A 27,334-nucleotide genomic window follows, 5' to 3' on the forward strand; every position below is an offset into this window, starting at 1 on the left:
AATATACAGTTGTCATGAAAGATTATGTCATTTAAATGTCCTCCCCGGTAACGTTACAGAAATAAATACATACATTACAATTACGTATGGGCACTTCAATCCGTCGGGGATATGGTAATCTCTCGTATAGCGACTCTGATGTTTTCTTTTAAAGCTAGAACGTTTGCTGGTGTGTTGGTGTGCATTTTACTTTTCGAATAACTTCAAAGGAAAGGGTCCAAAAAGTATCATGTAACAAGATCTTGGTGAAAAATTCACATGACATTTCTTGAAATCACACGTTTAAGAAATTTAGTGCGTCATAACGCAATGTTAGCTAGTCTAGTATGACTTGTAGCAACGTCTTACTAAAAATGAACATCAGAAATTCCGATTTCGTGAAGTTGAGGTCATAAAAATATTCGTAATCATCTCTCTGTAACGCTTCGCGTTCATTGTAACAACATCCCGAATATCATTTACGAAGAAAAAGGGACCGACGATTTATTTAGATCACAAACCCCTCCAAATGTGGAGTGTAGCACTTAGGAATTCGTTCATTAAAATTGAAAGATAAATATCTTACATTTTTTCGAGTGGCAACAGTCTCTCGAGCTGAAGATAAAAAATTGTTTCATTTTGAACAATGTTGCGCCTGCTAACTTGAGTTTTTTAATCGAAAATTAATTAAAGGTTTACAAAATCTGAAATAAAACTAATAAAAAAATCTGAAAGATTTCAGATTTTACATTATCCCCAAAGGGGCGTTTTCTCATTTGCACATACATACACGTTTCAAAAACATTTCATACATTATTCGAGAGTATAAAGCTACTTTGGACTAAAATATTTAAAAACTGTAACAATATCGCGCGCTGAAGATAAAAATATTTTATTACACTGCTCGGTTTGAAATTGTTGAGTTCCTTAATCCAAAATTCGTGAAAGTTTAAAAAATGTGAAATAGATTATTCAAAATTCAAGATTCGGGCTTCCAGGTACCCATATTCGAGTGGAGGACTACGTTATTCAAAATTTGATCTCTCTACGTATCGTTATTTTTTCACAATGCGGGAAACATCCATACATCCATACAGATTATTCATTATTCAATTTCTTTAAATATAATGCAGGGCGATAATATTTGGTGGCAATAATTTGAAAAGTTATATAGCCGTTTATAGTGATTTGACGCAAAATGCCGTTTTAAGACTAAAAGCCCTTTTGAGCTAATGCCCCTGTTAAAAAATACTGCATACGATAATATTTGCTTGCAACAATTTTAAAAGCAGTATGCCGTTTACAGTGAACCAATGCAAAATTCCATTTCGAGACTAATAACATCTTTTAGGCTTACAAAAAAAAAAAAAAAAAAAAAAAAAAAAAAAAAAAAAAGAAGAAAAGATTTTGAATATGACTGCATAAATAGCTAGACTGTTAAATAAAAGACATTAAAACTTTGGAGATGTTAGTATTAAATAATTAATAAAAATCTTGCGTTTTGCTGAATTTTGTATTAAAGGAACTTGCAAAATTGAATAATTATTGCTTGTTGGTAAAGTTTCCCTTTCTTTAAGCACTGCAAGCAATAATATTAAATTTCTATCTTAAACTTGGTTCTTTATAATAAATGATCCAAGAAATGTAAAATATAAATTTCCTTGACAAAATTAGTTTTATGCTAAACATTAAAAGCTATTTAATAATGGAATGCTTTCGTTTTATTTTTACCGGAAATGACATTTTAAATTGCATGACATTTTGAAAAGAATGACGTTTTAAGAGTATCGATTTTTCGGGTAAATTTATTATCTTTATAGTTACTCTCTAAATCATATATATAGTAACTCCTAAACATATTTACTATACTAAAAAATGGTGCTGTTATAGAAAGTTAGGACAGAATGCTCTTATCAGGGGCAGAAATAGCTGTAACCAATAATATGGATTTAGGTTTAACTGCATAATCTGCACCTAAGCTCTAGCTGTATAATCTGGATTTAGGTAAAATTAAACTATGAATCAAGTAGTATGAAATTGGCGGCTCTCGAAGCTATTTTAAGCTGATTGCGAAGGATTTTAATTACGCATTTGTTGAAAATATTGTGTTGCAAAGATTTCAAGATTTTAATTATTTGAAGTCAAAGTTCACATTATTTTTATTTCCATTAAAAACGAACATGAATAAAGTACCAGAAAATCCATAAATAAAGCTAAATTTACAATGTGATATATATCTTATTCATTGATCTAAAAATAAAGTTTTTATTAACTTTTATTCGTGTGCCAAAGGGCTATTAGTCTCAAAACGGCATTTTTCGTTGTTTCACTTTCTGCTTTGGTTCTCCTTTCAAACTGTTGCCACCAAATAATATCGCCATGTATTATATTAAAAAAATTGAATAATGAAGAATCTGCATGAATGTTTCTCGCACTGTGAAAAAACAACATCTAGGGACATCAAATTTTGAATAACGTAGTCCTCCAACCGAACATGGGCATTTGGAAGCCCGAATTTGGAATTTGTTTTATTATCTGTTTTTTATGCATTCAAATAGCTTGCAATATTTTAACGAATTTTTAGTTAACAAACTCAACGATTTCAAAGCGAGCAGTGGCAACACTATACGGAAAAAAAGTCTCCAGCGCGCGAGACTGTTTATCGGCAATTCTAAAGATTGTTGTTTTGATGTTTTTAAATATTTTCTTGAATTGAATGTTATGTGGTTTAAGTGCAAAAAATAGGATATTTAATAAATAAAGTTATCACACAAAACGTTAAAAAATGCCTTTTTGGGCATAATTTAAAATCGAAAGCTTTTCGATTTTTTTTTCTTTTTTTAATTATTATTATTATTTATTTTCGAGTTCTCACCTACTAGGTAAATGCTCTGAAAGCTTAAAAAGTTTTCATAAATTGGTTAATTTTAATTTTAATTAAAGCAATTTATTTAATGATTAATTAAACATATTAAAATTATTTAAAATAAATATCAGTATAATAATTTAAGGTTAAATATGAGTGTATTTGAATTTTAAAGTGTAACCAACGAAAAATTCTGCTAGGTTCTAAATTTTGCGTTTCAGATAGAAAATAAATATAAATGGGAAATGTTTTCATTTCCTATTATTGTTCATACATATTTAGATAAATATTTAGTAAGCATCAAAAATGAACATTAAAAAATTTTTTTTTTTACTTTGAATAGAAGAAGATTTAATGAAATTTTTCATTTAAAACATTCTGGCTCATTAACTGTTTTTAGATCGTACTTACGACCTGCATGCAATTTGCATTAATCCATTGTTATATTGTGAAACATTTTAGTGATTTGGTTAAACTATCATTTAGTGATTAGTGTTATGCAATATGCTTTAGCTCCATTAGCTTCTTTTAACGACATTTTCATTCATAAATTAAAAAAAAAAGCTTTTTTACTTATGAATGAAAATGTCGTTAAAAGAAGCTAATGGCTGTAGCATAAAGAAGGAAGCTTTATAATGCTTTATAAAGAAAAGAAATCCTTTAAGCCTTAAAAGGCTTAAGCTTAGAAGCTTTTGTTTACATACGGAACGAATTATTTATTGAGTGGAAGAGAGGGAAATGCTTCGAGATTAAAGGATTAATGAAAAAATTTCGTTACTTTGATGGCAGATGAAGCTGATATACACAGTTATGCAGCAAACGGAAATTTCTAAAAACAGCTCTCAGCCAGAAATTTTTAATCAAAATGCTATATATTCCAGCAGTGCATGTAAACGTAAGCATGCTTATAAATTCAAATATTTTCTAAAGAAGCCTAATAAAATAACAAAATTATTGCTTAATAACGAAAATATTTTTTCAAACAGATTATTCTTCGAAATAATTCAATTTTGTTATTTTACCTTACTAATAAGTAGGCTTACCATAATACATTTGCTTAAACCGGTAAAATTTTGAGAAAATACTCACAATAGAGAATAAAACCTTCTAGAACAGCGGTCGCCAACCGGTGGTCCGTGATAACGTTTTGTGGTCCGCAGAAAAATTAGGACATTATTTATATTTTTATGAAGATTCAGTTTAAAAAATAAGGAGTAACAAAACCTATTATGGAATATGGATTATGCTTTTTTTTAATAATAGCTAGTACTTTTAGCGAAATTCCTTCTGAATTTAGCGACTTTTTAGCTACTTTTGCAGGCGTATCTAGAGACATTTGAAAGTGAGAGTTGGCATCCATGGATATGCTGCTGTTATCAATATTAGCGTGAACTGGAATTCTCTTTCCTTTTGAATTACAAATATATGCTATTGTAGTCGTTAATAACGCAGTTTTTCTCCGTGTCAATAGGGAACTTGATGGATTTTAATGGATAGAACTTGATGGAATTATGAACAAGAATGAAGATGGTTCATCCGCATTCTTGTTTATAATTGCATCACTGGAAGTTTCCATTTTTGTTTTCTCTAACTGTTGATCGATGGCGCCATTGCTGAGTAAGCGATGATTATTATGTTTACACTAATTAAAAATTGACGGCGTAACACTATCAGTTTATAGATATTGCTTTGCGTTTGCTGATTTGTCCTTGTCTTTCGTGAAGTTCGTTTTCAGTCATATGGGAATGTGAAGGCTTCTGTACAAAGAAGGTAAAATTTTTGTTCTCTTCATGTAGGTTTTCAATGTGAAGGAAATATGTGTAGTTTGTTGATTATTATTGTATAAATGTGTTTACTTTTTTTTTTTTTTTTGTAATTCATATTAGTAGTCCGCCATGTATAAAAAAACAACAAAAATATTTTTCCGTAGCTAAATAGAAGAAAGGCACGTGTCATCATTTCAGGAAAACATCTAGACAACATAAAAAGTACTTAAATGTAAATCCAAAATATTTAGACTGGCAACAGTGAGTGTAAGCCAAATATCCGTTTCATCCAAAGCTGCACTATTTTTACTACATTCGGCACTTTTAGAATTTTACCAAATACCCGGGACAAACGAGAAACTGATGGGGATCCAGAGCTAACATGACCAAGCCTGGAAAAGTCCAGTCAAAGCTAAATACTGTAAAAGTAAATTGCACGAATCTGCAGTTTCTTTACTTTTATGTAAATAGCAAATAAAATACTCATTATTCATTTGATACAACGATTAAGCGACAATAAAACTGAAAATTATTTGCTCTGATTTAAAAACAGTATCAGCAATTTAGTCAAATAAAACAAATTATCTATTCAATTGTTTATTTTGTTTTATGTGTAATTTTTCCAATTGGCTAAAGGATTCGAAACTTTTTCCTTGCACTGATTTCTTTTAAAGAAGGGCATTTTTCATCGACCCCTCACATTTATCGCTGTATTATACAGAGTAGAACATAATAATAAGAATAATGGAACATAAAATAAGTTAAGATTAGACCAAGGGAACTAAACAAAAGTTTCGAAAAAAATGGCTTATTAGATTTATGTTCTTTTATTACTGTTAGTATTTTTAAATTCGCAAGTATAAGCAAGTTTCCAGAAAGGAAAAAAATATTGCAGATTCTAACTGCGCAAAAGTACCAATTTTATTGTAATGGTTATGCTTAGATAGGGTATTTTTATATAGTTCTGTTCTTTATCTGTTCTTGAGCACAATTGGACGACTTAATAATCGATCATAATAACTAATCTAGTATTCATTGCAAAGAAAAAGGAATTGTAAATACGAGTATTTCTTATCACGAATCGGTTTTATTCTACTCGAGGACTTATGCCTAAGCGTTACTAGCTCAAAAGTGGCTATTAGTCTTGAAATGGGATTTTGTATTGGTTCACGACGCATGATTTTTCAAATTGTTGTCATCATATATTATCGGCATGTATTATTTTTAAAGAAATTAAATAATGAAAAACCTTCATGTATGTATATATGCAATAGAAAAAACGTTTACCTAGAGCCTTCAGATTTCAATAATGTATTCTTTTACCCAAAAATGTGCACTTGGAAGCCCGAATTTTGAACTTGTTTTTATTATTTATTTCATATTTTGTAAAACTTTAATGAATTTTTGATTAAAAAAGACACTGAATGTTCAGAAACTGACTTCATTCACTATTCTGCTAAATTTTAAATGTAAACAAATGGCTGCTCCATTAGGCTTAGTGGCAATTAAATAATTTTAATAAATAATGTTAAATAGTTTTAATAAAATAAATTAAAATAATTTTAAAGTGTTTTTAATTCTACAATCATTGCATGCAGATTAACTAAATAAAATCCTTAACGGGAACATAAGAACAATCTAATTATATCACTTTTAAAGCAAAGAAGAACATTTTATCAATATATAGGAATAAAAAGCTCACCGAGCTGAGTAATAGAGAGGGTATATGTACATATTTATATACTTTTGGCGTGGCCGATTGCAACCAAAAAGGGAGAGGTAGAACTAAATCCAAAATTTCAACGTTCTGAGGCTACTCGTTTTTAAGTTATGCGAGATACATTTCATAAAGAATCCTTTCTGAATCCATTTTAAATCCATGTTTAATCCGTTTTGGGAAAAAGATATCTTTATTCTGTCCGCATATACAGATATCACACAAAAACATCCTTAGATATATTCGAGAACTCTCAAAATGGATATTTTTTTGAAATATGACACTCGAAACTTTTCGCGATTGCAATACTTCCTTTACTTCGCACAAGGAAGTAGAAAGTACAAACATGGTTCCGCCAATGTAAAGAAAGTTTCAGCAAGAAGTTTATGATTGCGGCAGTATTCTCTTGCAGTATGGAATTAAAAATAAGAGTGGAAAAATGTTAAAATCTACTCAATGTTCTATCAAGAGAGAGTCTTACGTCCGATATTTATAGAAGAAATTTCATTTCTTTATCCCAGTGTCTTTCAAAGAATGAAACTTCATCAAGACAAATAACAAGTCATACTTCGAAAAGTACCATTGAATTCCTTGAAATATACCATTGAATATACCCATTATTTAGTACCATTGAATTTCTTGAAAAAACAAAGACTGATGTTGCTATTGTATATGTACCTTTGCAGCAAAAAACATTCGACAAGTCGGCTATCAAACGTTTAAAAAGTACTTTTTACATCTGATCTCCGTTTCCCGGCGTACAAAATGAACTTTCATGCAAGAGTGAACTTTTGACAAAACACTTTGTTTAAAGTTATCATGAATTAACATTGTATAGGGAAAAATTTGAAATGTTTTCCTTATTCACTAAAGCTACATTTGTTACTTAGCATTACATGTATGTACATTTAGCGATATTTATGAAGCAAACTGTAAATATAGGCCAATTTTTGCACTATTTATTAGTAACGGAAAAAAATCAGAATTTTTAGGAAATATTCTACAAATTTAATGTCACAAAATCGAGTTTAATAGCGGTAAACGGCACTTTAAAGGGTTAAAGAGACAAAATTTGCTGAATCAATAGGAAGAGGGAAAATATGACCACAATTTAAAAAATTAATTTTGTTCCTGTTCTAATACTCGAACATGTCTTCTTTCCGCTCTTTCACTGTTTAGATGCACGAACAAAAACACCCACAGCTATATTGCTTAAATTAAAGATATCTCCTTTTGTCGTTTCTAAAGACCTCCTATAAAAATTGTGGCGTGATCAATTCGTTCTCAGCTGGAATGTAATTGGAAAAACACCAAGCCTTTCTCGCCCTTGCAAACGCGGTTACGGAGAAATTCAACGTCGCGCATGACGTCACATAGTAGATCGTATATAGAACGAAGTTGGAGGAAAATATTGACAATTATTGACGGTTTCGAACAGAGGGAAGTTCTCCTCGTGTTTATTGTCAACTGCACGAGTCAGAAAGGAGCACGTGGAAGGAGAAGGTGGATCTATGGGTGGAATACGTTTTCTTGGATTAGTTCTCGTTTTCGGTGAGTAAAAATGAACTTACTTTTTTTTCTCATTTACTGAGTGCAAAAAATTTTAAGATGCAAATCCATTAATATCCACTTATAAGTATTATAACACTGTTTTATCTAGTTGTGTATCTGAATGAAATTTTTAAAATTTGTTAAAGATTTTATGAAAAATTTAAAGTCAATTTAAATTTTAATTAACATAATTAAACATATTTACTTAAATTTTATTTGATTCAAATTTTGAATTTAAACAAATCATATATGAGTTCTGAACAAATCAGTTTAGTAACTGAATTGGACTGCTTAAAAATTTATTTAAATTTTAGTAAATTGAAAGTTAAATAAATATATTTTAGTTACGCTATAATTGCTGAGATGAAGGAAAAAATATTTCTAATTTGCTTTATGAACTTATTATATAGAATTTTAAGGATTACGCTATTTTTGGAAAAGTACTTTTATGATTTTTAAGATATTTATGATACTTTTGTGAATACAGTCAAACTCCACTGTTATAAACTGGTTATCTATATAGCTATAACATTTGTAGTTAACTCTTAAATGAACAGAAGGCACTTCGTGCGCGACAGACAAATCTCTTCAACTTGCGGGTATTTAAATTAACATAAAATAAAATTAAATTCAAATGTAGGTAACGTAGTCTAAGACTACAATACGCAATGGGCTATTTAAGTTGGCTCAAGATAATTAGCGGCGCATATTTTAAACCGCGGCTAGCGAGATGCTAAACCCAGAATAAAACTTTGGCAAGCCTGGCGATAAGCTTTGACTTTAAAGCATTCAAACTCTCAACTTAAGTACTTCACAACTGACGGAAAGAAAAAATTAAAGTTCAACTTATAATAACTGGTTAATTAACATAAAATCCTACAGACTGAGTCTTCGCGGCTACCATATGGTATTTCAAGACATGCTTATTATGTGTTCTTTTTTTTCGAAGAGCTAAGTGCTATCCCTGCCGTGTAGCATTTTGCTTAGAACGCAAAGAAAAGCGGGGGTGAAGATAATCGAGAATGGTAGCGTAAAAGAGTTTTTCCGACATTCTAACATGAAAGGAATCTGAATGTTTTAAACATCAGTGATATTTTTAATCATTACTTCTAAAAATTCTGGGAAAAAATTATTAAAAATTAAAAAAAAGTTTTAGCTAAAGATATTCATAAAAAGTTTGTTATATCCTATTTTCATACATAAGCTATAACCGTATAAAATAACGAGAAGTGTATGGGAGATCGCACGTTATATCCGATTTTTATGCATATGCTATAACCGTGTAAAATAACATTAAGTGTGTAGGAGATTAAACGATAAATCAATTTTCATGCATACGCTATAACCATATAAAGTAACTTAAAGTGCATAGAAGATTGGACCTTATATCCTATTTTCTGCATGCGCTATAACCATATAAAATAACGTGAAATGTACAGGAAATTGGACGTTATATACGAACTTCACGCATACGCTATAACATCATAAACTGACGTTAAATGTATAGGAAACTGGCCGGGACCAGAAAGTTCGTTCGTTATATTCGGAGTCCATTAAAAATCAGATTAGCTATAGCGAGATTACATATTGTGAATTATCTATTTTATGTTGTGAACGCACATTAAGTTAATTTGTTTAAAATAAACAGAACTATATTTATTATAGTCATACAATTCTCGTAACTTGTTAATTAAATAGACAAACTCTAATTAAAGAAATATTTATAGAAAAGAAATTTTCAAATTTTCATATTATTTTGATTTTATGTATTACAAGAAAAATGCATGCAATATATTTAAACTGTCATGACATTTCTTAAAACACATTGCATAATTGTAATTTAAAAAGTTATTCAAATTATTTAAATCTGTATACGAGTATATGCGCTTACCAAGCAGAAACAAATTTATTCTTTATTTGGAACGAAAATAAAAATTTTAAATTAATATCAATGACATCTCATTGCCTATTAAAAAGAACTGAAAATTAGACAGTGCAATATTTTTCTTTACAATATTAAACAAAAGCTTTATATTGTACATAAAATTTTGATTATTTAACCCTTTTTTATTTATGTGAAATGTACAATAAAAAGTTTTTGAAATTTTTTAAATAATTTTGTGGGTTGTACATTTATTTCTTATTAAGTAGAATTAACTAGTTTTAATTTCTGGCCTAAATTTACCTTCAGTGCAAACTTTTCCATTTTACCTTTGGCTTTGTTGTTATTATTACTGATATAATTGTAGTCTACTTAATATACTACTTGTTATTATCAATAAAATAATTAGAAATTTTCATTTGGGTGGTAATTTTATTAACATTTGACTAGCACATTAAAAGTTCTAGATAAAGTTATAATAAGAAACATCAATATCAGATTTTAAAATATTATCAATCTTAAATTTAATTACAATGTAATCTGAATATTCAAATTTTTAATATACGTAAATGAAAAATGAGCATAAATTTAAAAAAAGATGTAAAAAGAAATTTTGTTTTCTATCTAAAAAGATAAGGATTTTATTAGAAGGAATTGACAAGAGAACATTAACTGTCAAAATCATCTTTTTTTCTTTAAAAGGAAAGAAATCGAGTCAATGATTCTAAAAAAGGGAGTTAAAAATGTGATTTATTGAAGGAAGTATATGTTTTCCGTGTTAGGAAAAGGTGTTATGCCTTTCTCAAAAAAAGTTAAAGTACAATAAAATTAAAAAGAAAAAGGGTTCTTATACAGTAATAATGGATACGATAATTAATGCACTAAAAAGAGAAAAATAATTGTTTATATAGTTTAATGGGAATAATAGATTAAATAATTTTATTTATTTCTACAATTTTATATCGCGAATCTACAATTTTAAAGTTTTATATCACGAAGAATAAAAGCTTAGGGCGAATCTATAATTCTATATCGTAAATAATAAATGCGTGGGGCACCCTTGATCAATTAAAAAAGATAATGGATTTTACATTGGACAATTCAATTAAACTAATAAAGAATAAAAAAAATGACTTATACATTTTCCAACGCAATTAAATTAAGAAAGTTCGATATTTATGAGCAACACGAATTTAGTTTTGTGAAAATTAAAAAAAAAAAATATTCAAAATATTTATAGATGTTGATATTTTAAAATCATAAATTTCAAATAGTTAAAAAAATTGAGCTATTTTCAGAAGTTCGACTAAAATTTAGAGATATTTTCCTTAAAAGTTTCATTGAAAATGTTTTCCCACTGTGGTGCAAAGACTAAAATTATGTTTAGTTTGTTCATTAAACGAAGATAAATGCACAAATCTAAATCGAATTTTGAAAAAAAAAAAAAAAAAAAAAAAATCTTTTCATTACATCGCATTGTCAATGTAGAAGGTTTGAGTGTACCGTATGAGTGTACAGTGTTTGGGTGTACAGCGTATGTACAGGATTTGAGCTCCATAGCTTATTAAAAAGTATGATGAAAATCAATGGCAAAATTCCAACCATAGTCGAACATCATAAGTGAACTAAATATGTTTATAAATTCATATACAAAGCTTATAAATACTTGGTTTTGGAGGTGGCCATTGTTTCATATTTTGGTGTTCTTGTCAAGTCTTGTTTCTTACTATAAACCCTAAAAATATTTCGAGAAATTTTTAAATAAAAAAAAAGCAGAAATGTAATGTCCTAAAGTTAACTATTAAGCAAATCTAAGTGTGGTTGTACAATACACCCTTATAAAACGAACTCTTGATATTAAAGTCAGATGTACTTAGATTATCATTTAAAAATCTGATAAACAAGAAGTATTTTTTTCCCAGGTTTAAAGTGTTTTTACAAGAGATATAGCTGATGTTATGAACAAAAAGTTTTAAATTAAAATTTAAAATTCAGGAATTTTCTAAGGATTATAAACTCCATAATGATTTTCTCATACCGACTGCATCCAGCATCAAACAGAAAAAAATTGAATTTTCAACTGTAAAATCAGGATATTGAAATAAATATCCGAAAATTTATTGCAAAAATGGCATATAATAAAATAACTTGATAAAATTTTTATTTATAAATTTTGAAGCTACTTGAGATGTGAACATTTCGATTTATTTGAAACTTCATGATATTTTTTGTCTTTTATATCTCATTTGAAAATAAAAATATAAAGAAAGAATCATTCTTAATGAATTTTGATTTTTTTATTAGAAAAATTAGCATATAGAAAAAAATAAGTGCAAATTAAAAAACCTTATTTAAACTATATTAAATAAAATAAAAAAAATGTTTAATAAAAATACAATTAAAAGGAAAAGCCTCCATTAATTATAATATTTTTTCTATAAAAATAACAGTTCTAATTAAAACGCGATGTATACATTTTAGAAAAGTCGAGCATTATCTTTACAAAAATATATTTATCAGCTTCCGTATTTCCTCGTGTCGAGAGGGAAAATTATGCGAGTAATTTAATTCCCCCCAAACGCGGTTACAATAAGAGCATAACAAATGAAAAGTAGTCATTACTACTGGTAACTATAAAAAAATTCAAGTAGTCAAACTGCTGGCAATTATCACAATATTATTACTTTAAAAGAAACCAACACTCCAAAGAGAATACATGTCAATATTAACATTTAAATTTCTGTCGGTTATTAAACCGATATCTGACGAGGGACTTCGGAACAACGTAGGAGATGGAGGCAAACAAAAGAAACTGATTTAAAAATATCGGACACATCAGCAATAGATAAGGTTAAAATAAACTGGAACGTAAACAACAGAAGTAAGGTGAAATCACATGTTTGGAAAGTTTTTTAAGTGTGAGAATGCTGCCACGTAGAGGTAGAGGTAAATATCGAAGTATTTGCACAAAATGCATTTTAAATAATAAATGCCAAACAAAATAAAGTAGATGAAATATTAATGCAAAAACGCAAATACAAATTAAACACTTTAGATAAAAATAAAAGCAATGAAGGGAATATATCTAGGCAATATATTATTCCTCAGAGGGAAAACTATGCAGGGTAGAGGAAAGGGAAAATTATGAGAATATATTTAGAATTTAAAAAAATTAAAATATATTAAAAAATAGTGCTAAAAATCTAAGGGTAGGAATACGCGAAGAAATATGGTATAACATTGCCATTTGCAACAACTATTAAGAATAACATTATCCAAAACTGTTTACAGGAATGCTATCCAAAGAATTTAAGCCGAAGTAGTTTTTATGAAAATTCTTAAAACAAAGTAATTAATTTAAAATGAATTCAAATTATTAGTGTAAAGGAGCGTTATCCGAGAGGAGCTATTAGTCTTGAAATGGCATTTTGCTTCCGTTCACTATAAATGGGGTTTTACCTTTCAAATTGTTTCCATTAAATATTATCACCCTGTATTAGATTTAAAGAAATAAATCATTAAGAATATGCGTGAATGTATGCATGTTTCTGGCACTATGAAAAAACAGCGATACCTAGAGCAATTATATTTTAGATAACGTAGTCCTCCACCTGAATATGAGCACATAGAACCCCGAATCATGAATTACAAATTTATTTGTTACCTGTTTCATATTTTTTAAACTTTATTTTTGATTAAGAAACTCAACGATTTCAAAGTTAGCAGTGGCAACACACTGTGTGGAATAAAATATTTTTATCTCTTGCGAGCGAGACTGTCTACCCGGAAATTCTAAAGATATGCTGATTTTAAATATTTTGTAATATTGCTGTAGAATTGAATTTTATGTGGTTTAAGTTCAAAGAATATGATATTTAATAAATAAAGGTAATACACAAAACCTTAAAAAAAGCCCCCTACCTTGGTATAATATAAAATCTGAAGGCTTTCAGGTTCTTGGACTAATAGCCCAAGGGCTATTAGTCTTAAAATGGCATTTCTGCGTTGATTCACTTTTAAATTTTTGTCTCCAAATATTATCGCCATGTATTATATTACTTATTTTGTTTTATAAAACATAACTTGAATGGTTGAAAGTGTTATTAGTACAAAAGGTAACACAAATTACTCATGGAAATCTTCCACGAGTACATGAATAATTCAAAACGATTTAAGTTATTATTCATTTATTTTTCAACATTTGTTGAACGGTAACAGAAAACTACCTGTTAGAAAATTTATGAAATTTTTACGCACGCATGCATTCAGAAAACGAATATTTTCTTCCTTAAGGAAACTTCCTTTACGCTGACTGAACTTCTATTATTAATCTCGCATTAAGCCGACGCTTAGCAAATTTAACTTGAAATATGAGAACATGGAAATTTCTTTTTATTTCCCGTCGAATATGTCTCGCGGCGTATTTCGTGATTCGACGCATCAATTCATATATTTTCTCAAGATTTTTTATGAAATGCAATAAGTTAAAAAACTCAGTAGAAGTCATACAGGAATTCTCTAGAGAAATATAACCTCATGCGTTTGTTTCACTTACCTGTATAAAACGTCAACAGTTTTTTTTAGATTAATTTTTTTTTTACTTTTAAACAGCAGTTAATATTAGATTTAGAAAAATAAAAATAATAATTTCTATCTTGAGAATTTAAATTAACTTGAGAACTTTCTTCAAAGTAAAATAATAATAGTTTTATTTTGAAACGCATTTTTGGGAACTTATCTTAATTAGTATAAAAAGTTTAGAAAGGCATTTCTATGAAAAAATTAGATGGAAAAAAAAACCGATAATGTACTCATTTTTCACTAAGACGTTAATGAATTCTACTTACATTGATGGAATTAATTACTTAATAGAGTGCTCTCAAGCCTAAATGCCGGCCGAATATCCGATCTGAAAGCAGCTGACAGGCGATATCCCACACCCCCAAGGAATTTGTGTTTATGTGGTTTAAGTGCGAATTTTAAAGTTTTAGTTAAATTTTGAGGTTATTGCCTACAAGAAATTTATAATAGTTACTAAATTTCTAATAGTAATAAGAGCTAAATAATAAAATTTCAGGCTCAAATTTATTTTCTAATGTATTGAATAAACTACTAAATAGCTTACTTTTATCTTAAACTAAAGATAAACAAATTACGAAAGCTTTTCAAGTGAGACAAAACTTTAATATGAAAATAAGGGCAACTTATTCTTTTTCTTTTCTTTATAAAATTTTTCTTTGGCGCATACATTAGCAATCCAAGTATTTATATGTAAATAATTATAAACGCATTCATTTCTTGCTACAAATTTCAACTATAACCCTTCATGTCTTTTCGATTTTGCTAAAGTGTATAAGGTTATTTTCTCCCTCCTTTCTGCATGTCTTTGTGGTGTAACGGCAGCACACGCGGCACGTATTCAAGGGGTCCAGGTTCCAGTCCGGCGAGGGCTTTTCATATTTTTCACGTCTCCGGATTAAAATCCTAATAACTCTACAGTTTTTTTAAATAAAAATTTATTATGAATATTAATATTTTGCATATACTTAAATAACTATTAAATTCGCATCACATATATACTCCGAAACAAAGCTATTATCAAATTATACTACAAGTCATCATACAAATATACTCCCAAACAAAGCTATTATCCTTATTGGAAGAATTTGTAACTGGGGTATTTATCTTTTGACAAGTACTAAAAATAAGTACTTTATCTTTTGATAAGTACTAAAATTTATCTTTTGACAAGTACTAAAAGTTACGGAGAGCTGTATTTTCAATATCTGAATAATTTTTAAATCACAGCGTAAATTAATTAACTCCGTTCGTAGATTTTTCTAGAGCGTTCAATCACGTTCGTTTTCAATCCTACTGAAAGCAATGTTAAATTGGACTCCAAATCATTAAAGTGTTAAATCCTTCTTCAACTTCTCGTTATAATAATTAATGTCATAATAATGCTGATAGATTTACGGGAAAAGTATTTGTGTGCTGGAGAAAACTGCTTCGGGGGGCCACAAGTTTGAGACCATTGACTTAGTTTTGAAATCGAATTTTCCGTAAAACGTTATGGGAAAAGAAACTTATAAAATCTATTACAACTTTTTAATATGTTTGATCACTTGCCTTGTTCCCAAAATGCTTATTATGTTCATCTAAAAAGACTTCCTTTACTTTTTTACATTAGAACTGACATTCATTGATTTAATAAGCATAAACGAAGCACTCTGCCAGCTTTTCCATCAATTCGACATTTTATGTATTATACGCATTAGGAATATTTTTATTCTTTTAAAAAATAATAACGATATTACTTTAAAAAGAATTTCATCGAATATTTAGCCCTTTCCATATTATGCTGCATGCCCAAAACATTTTTGACCCCCGGTTTAATAAAGGGTATAAGAATTTTCCGTCAGAGATTACAAATTTTGGTGTTAGAAATTTTGGGGTTAAAATATGCTTATATACAGGGTATCCACAGAGTCTCTGAACAACTTTTAACAGCTTGTTGTTTGAGAATGGATCCTCTTACGATTTTATTAAGGTATAACGTATACTTCTGACACTTTCAGAAGGAAGGTTCAAACTTTTTGTTACAAGTGACATAGGTTATACGACCTGGACATTGGGTAACTGTTTCACTGGTAGCTTTAGTTAAGCAACTGCAATTAATCAAGATATCGAATTAAACTCTGTCAGTATTGTATTTTAATGAAAGAAAAATGGTCCTGAAACCATCTCATATGAAACATTTACAAAAGCGGTCTGTCCCGCTTTTAGTCTCTTAGGTAATGAGGATTTTTGGACCCTAAATTATGTGAATATTAAACGAAAACAAATTGTTAGGAAAGAACTTTGATAAATGTGTAATAATACCACAAAAATTTACAGCACTCTTACAGGGGGCCCAAAATAATAAGCTAAAGTTATTCAACGGACATCTTTTATGTTCATTTGTACAATACAAATTGCGCTACTGGATTAAATGTCGTTTAACTAGATTTTGTTTTATTTGCTTGAACGTCCTGCTTCAATGAAGTCCATTCTTGAAATGCTGCCTTTCTATGAGCCCTGCTGTCACGTTTAATCTTTCAGTGTCACGGAAGCGAACATTAAAATCCTTTAAATTCTGCAAGTGGCACAAGTGTATATATTCTGCAAGGGTATAACAATATATCTTCTAAAGGAGTAAGGAGTCGTATTTTTTTGTTGCGTTTCTTGTGTTCCTGCAAATTGCGCCTTTGGGCTAAAAGAATTAACAGCTCACTATTTTTCCCAAAATTTTATTATTATGCAATACATACTAAAATTAAATATTGTAATAGGTATACAAAACAAGAAAACAGTTATTTAAGCATCGTCATAGAGCATACCATCACAATTCAATATCCAAATCGCTAACTCGTTTCTTGAATTAAAACCTTCAGAACAAAAGATCTTTTCACTCTGTTCACTGAACCAGTATAAAGGGAAAGCGTACGCGACTTTTTGACATGTTGCATCATTGGTAAAAATATTAATCACTTTGTCTTTAACGATACAAATATTATAGAAAACATTTCTGCGTATGAAATAAAAAATTACCAAAAATGTGATACGCTTCTATGAATTGAATATTTCGTAGTAAAATTTTAGTAATTTTTGTCCTGTTTCTTTCTCATTATGATGTTTAATTCATAAAAAATATTTATGCATAAAAATAATATTAAAATATTTGATGTTAAATAAAAACATGTATTAGGACATCCTGAGAAGTATGCATTAAAAGTAAATATGAAACGTGTATTCTTAAAATGTGCTTGTCTCAAATGAAATTTTCGTTTAAATACATCTTCAAAAGGCTCTATTCGCTTTAGTTTTTGTTCAAAATGATATAATTTGTAACTTAAATTCCTGTTTATACACTTAAAAAAACTGAATATGCATTTTAGAATGCGAATTCATAAAGGGGCCCAGTTAAAGTGTGTTAAAGTGAGAAATTTTGTCCATAGTTTAGGTACGTGTAAAGGAAATGTTAATTAATAATTAAATTTATGTTTAGAAATTTAAAAAAATTAAGCCGCATGGAGCATTTTGAAAAATTGAGATTTTATGAGAAAATGTAAATTACAATTAGTCAGACTATTTGATATCAATCAAAGATATTTGATATACATATGGTAAAATACATATACATGCACAATTTCATATCTCTGTGACAGTAGTTAAAAATAGTTGAATGCCCACCGCCTCCTTAAAATCATAGAAAATGGAAGCAAAGACACAGAAGAGAAAATAGGAATTTTAATAATGAAAAAAAAGAAAAAAACATTAACTATCATTTCAGGTTATGTAACCTGATTTCATTAACATAATATTCACCAGGGTTATCTTTTTGAAAAGGAAATATTTAGTGAAAGAATTCTTTGAGAAAAGTTATTCATATTTATGGTTCACCTAAAAATATTATGGCTAATTAAAAAATTTCATATTTATGACCCCCATGATAACATTCATGGGTCTACCACACGACCGTTAAATAGTAATGGAAATTTTCCAGTGTAACAAAGAGGAAAGAAAGTATACTATTAGAATTAAGAGAGGAACTAAGTTATTGCATTACCGTACTAAAAAGGAAATTGAAAGCACTGCATACTAAAATATCAGTAATTTAACTAAAAAGTAGGAATTTGCATCAAATAACAGCTATAGAAGATGGTGTAGAAATAATATTTGTTTTAAAAGAAAGAAAGTTTATTTGTTTAAAAGTTTGTTACTGTCTTTTTAGCTTTGATAGCTGGAAAGGGAAGGACGGAACAGCAACGTAACGATGAAGAACATGATCAGGTAAATTTTTATCCTGCCTTTGTATGATTGCAAATGATTAAATTTCAATAGATAATACATTGAATAATTTTTATTGCAATTAGCCGAATATTGGTTACTTTCTATAACTTACAACTTTAGAATAATAACTGAAATTAATAAAATAAGTAATTAATATTTAAAATAAAATAAATCATTAAATAAGTAATTAATAAAAAATAAAACAATAATTAATTTTCGAAAATTTTTCAAAGCGATTATTATATAGTTAAAACAAATGACTACTAAGTCAGTGATTAAAAAAATCTGATGTGGCCAGCACAAGACCTCCAATATCACTTACGGTTGATAGATTGTAAATCAAATCTAATTTGTTTATAAACATTTATTTCACAGTATTTATTATCAACACTACTCATTTTTATTTTTCAATAAAGTGATTGATTTGAAGTCCTTGAAAATATGGCAATAATTCTCATGACTCAGCATAATTTGAAAATATTTCACACATAAAAGTGTTTGCACGCACAATTAAAACTTGGCTAATATTTCATGAGAATAACTCACGAGAATTCCTATGCCGACCGTTCAAAAGTACAGTGAAACCTCGGTTTACGAATGTATTTCATATATAAAAAGCCGATTGTCATGTTCGTAAGCCGAAACCATTTTTATTCTGATAGGAATTAATGTAAAATAGATTAATTCGTTCACGGTAGAAATGGGCGAAACCGCCATTTTTTGGAACCGGATCAGAATTGTTCGCTTACTGAAATGAATCGGTTCACTTTTACGACTCACCGTTCACTAACAATAACCTTGATGAAAAGATCCAGAACTGGGTTAAATCAAGAGCAATTAGCGACGATCAGGACCAGCTCACGAGGTTGGAGCGAAGAGCAAAAAGGAGTGGATTAGTACAAGGAGTGGGATTAGTGGAATCGACTCAATGAAACTCTAATTCTCGGGGCTGATTTCTTTAAACTACAATTTTGAGATATCTAAAACCTTTGGGAAGCCTTCAGCTGCCTAAAACCTTCTACCTTCTTTCTAGACAGAACTAGCAATAAAATTCCAGAATAAAAATTTTTCAAAAAAAATTGGGAAATAAAAATTAAATTTGCTTTTAATATATGGAAGGATAAACATTCTTTTCTCTCCTAAAAGGAAAACTGAACTTTCTTGGAATGCTTCTAACAAGAGCTGCTCGTTCGCTTGTTCAATAAGACGAATTAGGTCGCTAACGCAAGCAGATCATTGCTGCTGTCACGCTTCCAAGAAGAGCTTGTCGTGAACTGTAGAACTAGAATTCCGTTTTCTGGGATAAGAACAAATTCGCTAAGTAAAGTGATTGATTCTTTGGATTAGTTCCGCAATAGATCATCCAATTAATAATTAACTAAAACTTCTCAGCGCGTTTTTGTGAGTATTGCCCAGGGTGCGGCAGTTGGCTCTGAAACCCCCTAAATCTGCCTTCGGCTGAAAGATACTCTATTAGATCTCGATGTCCACCGGTGAGCCTCCTGGGAACCACTGCGTTAAAGTATAAAAAATTTTAAATCAAAACCTTTTTTGTTTGAATACAAATTTGATTAGACATTTTTGTTCATGAATTTAATCAAAATTTTGATTTAAGGTATCAGCGGGCTCTGAAAACACATACCAGGCGACAACTGAACCCGTCTTACAAGTTGTTCAGTCTGCGGAGAGAAGAATGAGTCTTGAAGACTTTTTCCTCAACCGAAACCAGCAGCCTCAGCAACCTCAACAACCTGAGGCACCCCAAGTTCAAGAAGTGCCATTGACTCAATTTCAAGTCCAGCAACCTAATCCAAACAGTGTATTATTGGTGAGAGATACCCAGTTTCCTAATCCTAGAGGGGGTCTTCTTTCAAGGATTCTGCTGGCAAGAAGAATGCTTCGTCTGAGGAGGATAGCTAGAAGATTAGCCATTGTACCTCGAATGCTGAGACTTGGACAGCAATTACGGCAGGTAAACTTTTGGTAAAATAAAACAGGTCAGGTATAAAAGGTTTGTCTAATAGTCAGATAAAAGCAGTTAAGAAGATTTAAAATTATAAAGAAGTATAAGCCATGAAAGCGCACTTTTAAAAAATTGTCTTTAAACAGTATTAAGTCAATTTCCTGAAACTCAAACTGCATGCGGACCGAATGACACTCTGAAAATAGCTGACGGCCCATATTTTTTTAAAAAATAAAATGAAATTTTTTATTAACAAAATAATTTTTTTAATATCGCATTTTAAACATTTATTGAAATAAATATAAATAATAATAATAATTAAAGAAAAAATCAAAATTTTGATTATTTTCTATCTGAAATCTTAAGTTTGGACCTACAAGACATTTTGCTTGGTTACACTTTGTAATTCGAACGTATTAATATTTCAGACTGGTATTTCAAATAATTGTAACATGGTTAACATCATTAAATAACTTACTTAATCATTAAATAACTTACTTTAATTTAAGTTTAAAATAAAAATATTATGTCAATCTGTGAACAACTCAGTTTATTTCTTTTAATACATATATTTGTAGCTAACTAATTATAAATTTTTGACGTAAACATAAAATTTCCTTGTACACAAAATTTTCAAAATTCCCTTCCTTCTAATGCATTGGAAAAAAATTAACTATATTCAGAGTGGATTATAGTTGCTCATCGGATTTCGAATTATTTAAGTTCCACCTGCGAAGAAAAGCTATTCGCATATAAAAGAAATTATTTTTTATACGGAAATAACTGCCTGAGGCATTATTTTTTGGCAAGTATGAATTAAAATGAATGAAATACCTGCATCTTCAAATCTTTGAATGAGATTTATATCACACTGCAAACGAACACACTGGCGGCCGAGTTGTAAAGTCCCTGAATACTGGTAGTTAGGTTCGGGGTTCGAATCCCAAAGAATGGGCTAGCTGCGTGGCATTTTCGTGGTTTTCTTCGTGTATAACGTCTATACAAGCCAGTTTTCCTTAGAAAGTTCTCCATGAAAACATCTCTCCTTTTAAGCAGATAGCCTTCAAGTGCTTTGTCAAAAGTCAAGTAAACCAATCACGCTGTAAACTATTTAGCTGTATTTATAGATTTTTTGGTGCGTTATCCATAGTTGTTTTTAATGGTATTGAAAGCAATGTAAACTCAAGCTTTAAATAATTAAAATATTGAAATCTTTGCAACAAATACATAAATGAAATGCATTTGAGGGCCGCGTGTGATCCGAACACCGCCATTTTGAAACCAATGGTTTAGACCATTCAGAGAACGCTGATATTTTTATGCATTGTGCGTCTATGCTTAAACTTTAGCAACTTAAATCTTCATTTGATTAACTTCAAAGAGACTTGATGCACATATTTTTTATTGTAACCGGAAGTGAAAAATTATAGAAGAAACATGTGTAAAAACGAGTCAAAGGAAAGGATTTGATGTTTTACCTAAAAAGTTATGTAGTAATAAAAAGTGTTTTTTCACGTAGAACAGAAATTCTATCTTAAGGAAACTAAGAGTTTCTGCATAGTTAACTAAAGAAATTGTACCTAATTAATCTACATTACAAAAATCTTGCAGCAAATTTCGCTGATTAAGAAACGTTTCCTGATTTTTACGTTAAATTTATGCATTTCTGTTTTAAATCTAATACCAATATCGTTACTAAAATACGTATAGAATTTTGTAAATATAACGCTGATTTTTGTTGTTTGACTTCTGAATTAGTACGTATAGAAGTTAGAGAACAATATAGATCGATTAAATCGATTATCGAACGATCAATGGATTATGGAACGATATAAATCAATTAAATATCGAAAATTGACAATAGTTTTATACATAAACTGATTACATCTAAATTTTCTAATTTTTTATTTATAAAATTTACTTCAGTTTTCGATGTATAGGATGTGCTTTCCTATTGAATTTTATATCAGCGATATTTTTCAGCAAAATTTAATCAAACCTTTATACCTAAAGTACTAGACAAAAAAGGTTAATTTAATTTTCCGAATATAAGTACTTAATGTATTCCAAAATTTTTAATGTATTTGGTCATCTTTACATCTGTACCTGATTTTTATAGTACATCTTTAATATAATTGTATGCCAAACATATACGATGATAGTGAAAAGTGCTCCGCTTAGTCTCAGCAGACCCCACCGTGCACCTTCTTTCCTTGTTCTGGTTCTTACTTCAATGTTCCTCGTTTCGTGGCCAATAACCGGAGGACACAGTACTAAGCTCTTTATTTATGTTTATTCATGTATTTATTTTTAATTCCATCGACGGGATCAAACAGGCTGAAAAGCACCTAACCCAGTGAGCCAGCTGTTCGGTCGATGGTGAAAAGGAAAGTGGTACTTCGGCATACCTATGCTCTGAAATACGTCCAACTTTCTTCACGTTCCGTTCGGACGAGAAAAGTTTCACTTGGTATACGATGTATGTTTGGAATTCGACTTCAGTTCGAGGAGTCATGATTGCGCGCACTACAGTTTTTTACCACTTTTGCAATAATGCTACGACTGCCCATGAGCATCAGTACGCCTGTTTCTGCTATTCAGTAAACAACCGGCGCTATAGCTCTGAATTTTCAAGTGATTTTGAATTTTTTTGCGTAAAGGGTTTATGAATTCGATAGCAATGAGCTTAAGGAAGTTAACGAAAGTAGTCAAGCAATTAAGGAAATTGTTAGAATTATCATAGAGATGTAAAAAGGGATTGTTGAAAAATATGAAGATGGCATACCACATGCTGAGAACAATACTGTCTACAGCTGTAAAAGTAAGAGACGCTGTTAAATCGGCTAACGTTTCGAAGGGGGTAAAATCGATCAAACAAAGATCAGAATCTTTAGAGCATTTTGGAAAACTGATTTTGATCTGGATAGCATAAAAAACATTTATGTACAGTTATAAAGTTTGGTATGTTTCGCAATCATCAATCAGTGTCCAAAGTCTTGGTAGAAGTTAAAAGAATCATAAATCGCTAAGTCTAAAATACGTAACAATTTAAACTTGAGAAGAGTGTAAAAGAGCCTTCTATTTTAAACTAAGAAGAACAGAAATGTATACTTGCTGACTTCCCAGACAGCACTTATGCCGAGATAACATGTTGATTATTTCAACAAAAATTCAAAGTTCAAATTTTAAACAAGCTAAACTAGTAGTCAAAGACTATATAATTCAATTTATCGCGAAGTTGGCTCACAAGCTAACCAGCGTAAATATTCACGCTTTCTCTTAGCTTCTCTTCTATTCAGCGTAAAACGCTTTCTCTTACAATCTAAAATCCTCATCTTAAATGCATACGAGCTAATTTGCATTCTGGCTTGAAAATGGAAAGGAGAAGTGAGGGTAAAGGTTTAAAAATCATAACTGTATTAGTTAATATAATGAGACGGTATAGTGGTTAGGGAAGAAGCCTGCGATACCAAAAGGACCGGGTTCGGGTCCAGGAGGTTGTAAACTGTCCGTCTTTTCATAGGAGCCAAAGGTGGCCGACTATTAGGTGCCTCTACAATAAAATGGCCACCCCCTTCTGGCTTCAGCAGTGGCCAGGCGAACAGGCAAGTACCCGCCTTTAGATCTAAAAAAAATTAACGTAATTGTCATGTACGTTCACTTTATACAGTGCATACTATTTCGCCCACAGAGTTTGTATTTTAGTATTAAACAGTGTTCTAATAATAACAAGAATTTTTTTTATATGAACGGGTTAATCATTTTTTTTACATTTCGTACTGGAAAAATTCGTTTGGTATACATTTAAAAATCTGGAACGAATTAATGACGAATATTGTATTACTAAAAACAGTTTATGAATCATTCGGAAATATAAAATCAGTGAACAATGTTATTCATTAAACAATTGTTTGTACCGAAACTAAATTGAATATGGGAGCATAAAAATATCAATAATTTGTTGGTATGCGTTCATAGCTCAAAACACGCCTCCTAGATCATACGGTATCAACGTGCAAACGGAAAATGTCTCTTCGCATTAATTCGTATTCTTGTGCAAATACAGTGGTTTCTCAGGCTAATTAGATTAAGTCATTATGACGTGATACCATCGTGTTAATCACGGCTGATCAGTTTGAGATGAAAGAAAGTTTAATCCAACTGTAAAATTAGATTTTAATACAAAATGAATGCTTAATAAGCACCTGTCAAATATAAAATATCCGGATTGAATTTTCGGTGTAAAAAACAAAACCGCGAGTGTTTATTTGCCCTCGCCAATTACAATAAATTCGAGAGGATCAACATGTTAGTAAAAAATAGGCCAAGCGTGAACTCGACGAAACAAAGATGTTTCCTTCAATGATTATTCCACCATCGTAATCATGAGTCATATGTATTCTTCCGCCTTTGAAATCATCTAGCTCCACGATAATTTCCGATCTTGAATAAATAAATAATTTTCTGTTGACCATGATAGTGAGAATCAACTGTCTTATACTGCTATTATTAAATGAATTTTGCTTATTTCTTTCATGGCTTATGAAAATGTCGCAGAGTGAACAAAGAGACCAAGAATGAAATGAAATCATTTTCCATGATGGCAATGAAATTTTTTAACTTAAATAAAAAAGAGAAAGAGTGTTCGGTTTTTGCAGTGAAGTGACACAAAATCCTATTTCGTAACAGTCCCTTTTGGGCTAAAAAAAGAAATATTAAAAAACTGTTAGAAAAAGTATCTGCATGTCCAGTTTTCAATGTAAGATAATTCTTTGTTGTTGATAAACTGCATTATAAAAAGTTATTAATCGTCCGGATCTCTAAAGTCATGAGAAGTCAAAAGCATTTATAATGCATTTATTTAATAACAGAATTATTTTTTCTATGGTTATTGTTTTCTGATTCTGTCAAAGGCATTGTAAAAGAAATTTTAGGAATAGTTAACGTAATTATTATCCGGGCATAAAACATGAGTTTGTGTCCGGATAATAATTAATCGTACGTTATGATAATTTTCTTTCCTTGTAGTGTATTAAATTTTTCAAAATGTTTTAAGGAAAGTATTCCACGGCATGATCTAAAGATTCCTAACTCTAAAACTAGAATAATTTTATGAAAAATATAAATTATAATGGCAATAATTATTTTTAAGCTTCTTATGAGAATGCAGTTAATCAGAGTTACACGGAGAATTTCTTTCATACTGTAATAACACAAATAGAAGACATTCAAAAGCTATATATTTTTCCTGTTTTATTTAGAAAGCGGTTATCTAGTGACCTAGTTATAAAAGCTGAGGTAATTATTTAGGATTAAAAGGATTAGGATGTTACCTTTCAAGAACAGTTATCCTTTCTGAGGACAGCTAACTTAAACACCGCTAAAGTAGTTCATTTAAATATTTCTGTCCAGGCACTAAATTGATAATTTTCGTTTTCGGCCATGTGTAAAAACTGGCATATAAGACGGTTTTTGACGTATAAATCAACACAAGGTATCAAATCCGATTGAGGTAATTCAAAGACAATTATTCTAATAGCTACGGAAGTGAAATAAATTAGAAAAATATATGAAGATATGATATATAGGTTAGAGAAATCTTAAAAATATAACTGATTTTTCTGGTAAATAACTTTACTTAACTATTTAGGTAGTGATTTAAATTAAACTGATATTAATATTTAATTAAATATTTTAGTATTGTAATAAAAAGGATATTTGTCTAATAACCTTTTTTTATTCTGCTTAAATTAATTGAAATGAAAATGCAATGAAACTTCTTGAGATCACTAATTACTAATATTGTTAGTGCAATAGTAAAAAAAAGATGTCTTTTTTCATTTGTCTCAGTGTTAGTACAAAAAAAAGTTCCTGATGTTTAAGGTGACAAAGAGTGCAGATTTGTGTCTGTCGTTGGCAGATTTGTGTCTGTCTGTTCCGTCCTAATTTTCAAGAAGAAGCTTCGGGAAATCCCTCTTCTTCTTCCACCAAACAACCCTTAAGAACATTTGGCTCGCCATCTATTTTAAGTGCACCCATGCTGCAAAGACATCCGTCATTAAAGAATGGTATCCCGTCAAAATAGCCCAAGGATAAATAGCTTAACAAAATAGTCCTGAAGTCTAAATAGCCTTATTTAAAACATAACGACGACCAAAAGAGTAAATAGCCTTTATCTAAAAGCATCGACCAAATTCAAATTCTGAATATTTATTAAAACATATTTTAAGAAATATATCTGAACGATCTATTAATACATCAGCGTATAAAGCTTACATTTAATATTATGTGAAATGCCACGAAGGAAAAAAAAGTCTATACTTTTCATGTTCGTATAATTTTTCAGTAATTCTTCCAGGTGCCGATTATGTTGTAGATATCAACAAAGGCATGGTTCTAAAGGCGCAGGAGCTACTTTTGTAGTGACAGCTGAAAGGGAAATTCATATTTCCCGTCTTTTTAAGCGAAATCTTTTCAAACTTAACCGTCGTCTAAATGTTAACGCAGACATTGACAGGACCTGCTGCGAAAACGTTTAAATATCTGGTGTGAAACATTGAGTTTTATTGCCTGTAACGGCAATTATTTATTCTTTCACAATACCTGACATTAATCTATTACATATCCACACCAAGATAATTATTTTAATTATTTTATAATACCTGGCTTGTACCATTATGGATTATTATTTGTAATAGCAATTATTTTCTCTTTTATAATACCTGACATTAATCTATTTCTGTGTAAAAGCTATAAATATTATCATGTATTATAATGC

At 29.9% G+C, this 27,334-nt stretch overlaps 1 protein-coding gene across 1 annotated transcript in view; it reads left to right on the forward strand.

The window, feature by feature from the left end:
- Positions 1-7,725: 7,725 nt before the first annotated feature.
- Positions 7,726-27,334, forward strand: part of LOC118185935 (uncharacterized) — a 29,055-nt gene continuing 9,446 nt past the window's right edge. Inside the window, exons 1-3 of the mRNA XM_035355911.2 lie at positions 7,726-7,879; positions 18,535-18,593; positions 20,209-20,565. Of these exons, the coding sequence (XP_035211802.1) occupies positions 7,840-7,879; positions 18,535-18,593; positions 20,209-20,565 (456 nt within the window). The 5' untranslated portion in view covers positions 7,726-7,839. The remainder of the gene's footprint in view (positions 7,880-18,534; positions 18,594-20,208; positions 20,566-27,334) is intronic.

The sequence above is a fragment of the Stegodyphus dumicola genome, chromosome 12 (assembly GCF_044657685.1).
Source record: "Stegodyphus dumicola isolate Sdum_Otavi_A_Nest chromosome 12, ASM4465768v1".
Classification (NCBI taxonomy): domain Eukaryota; kingdom Metazoa; phylum Arthropoda; class Arachnida; order Araneae; family Eresidae; genus Stegodyphus; species Stegodyphus dumicola.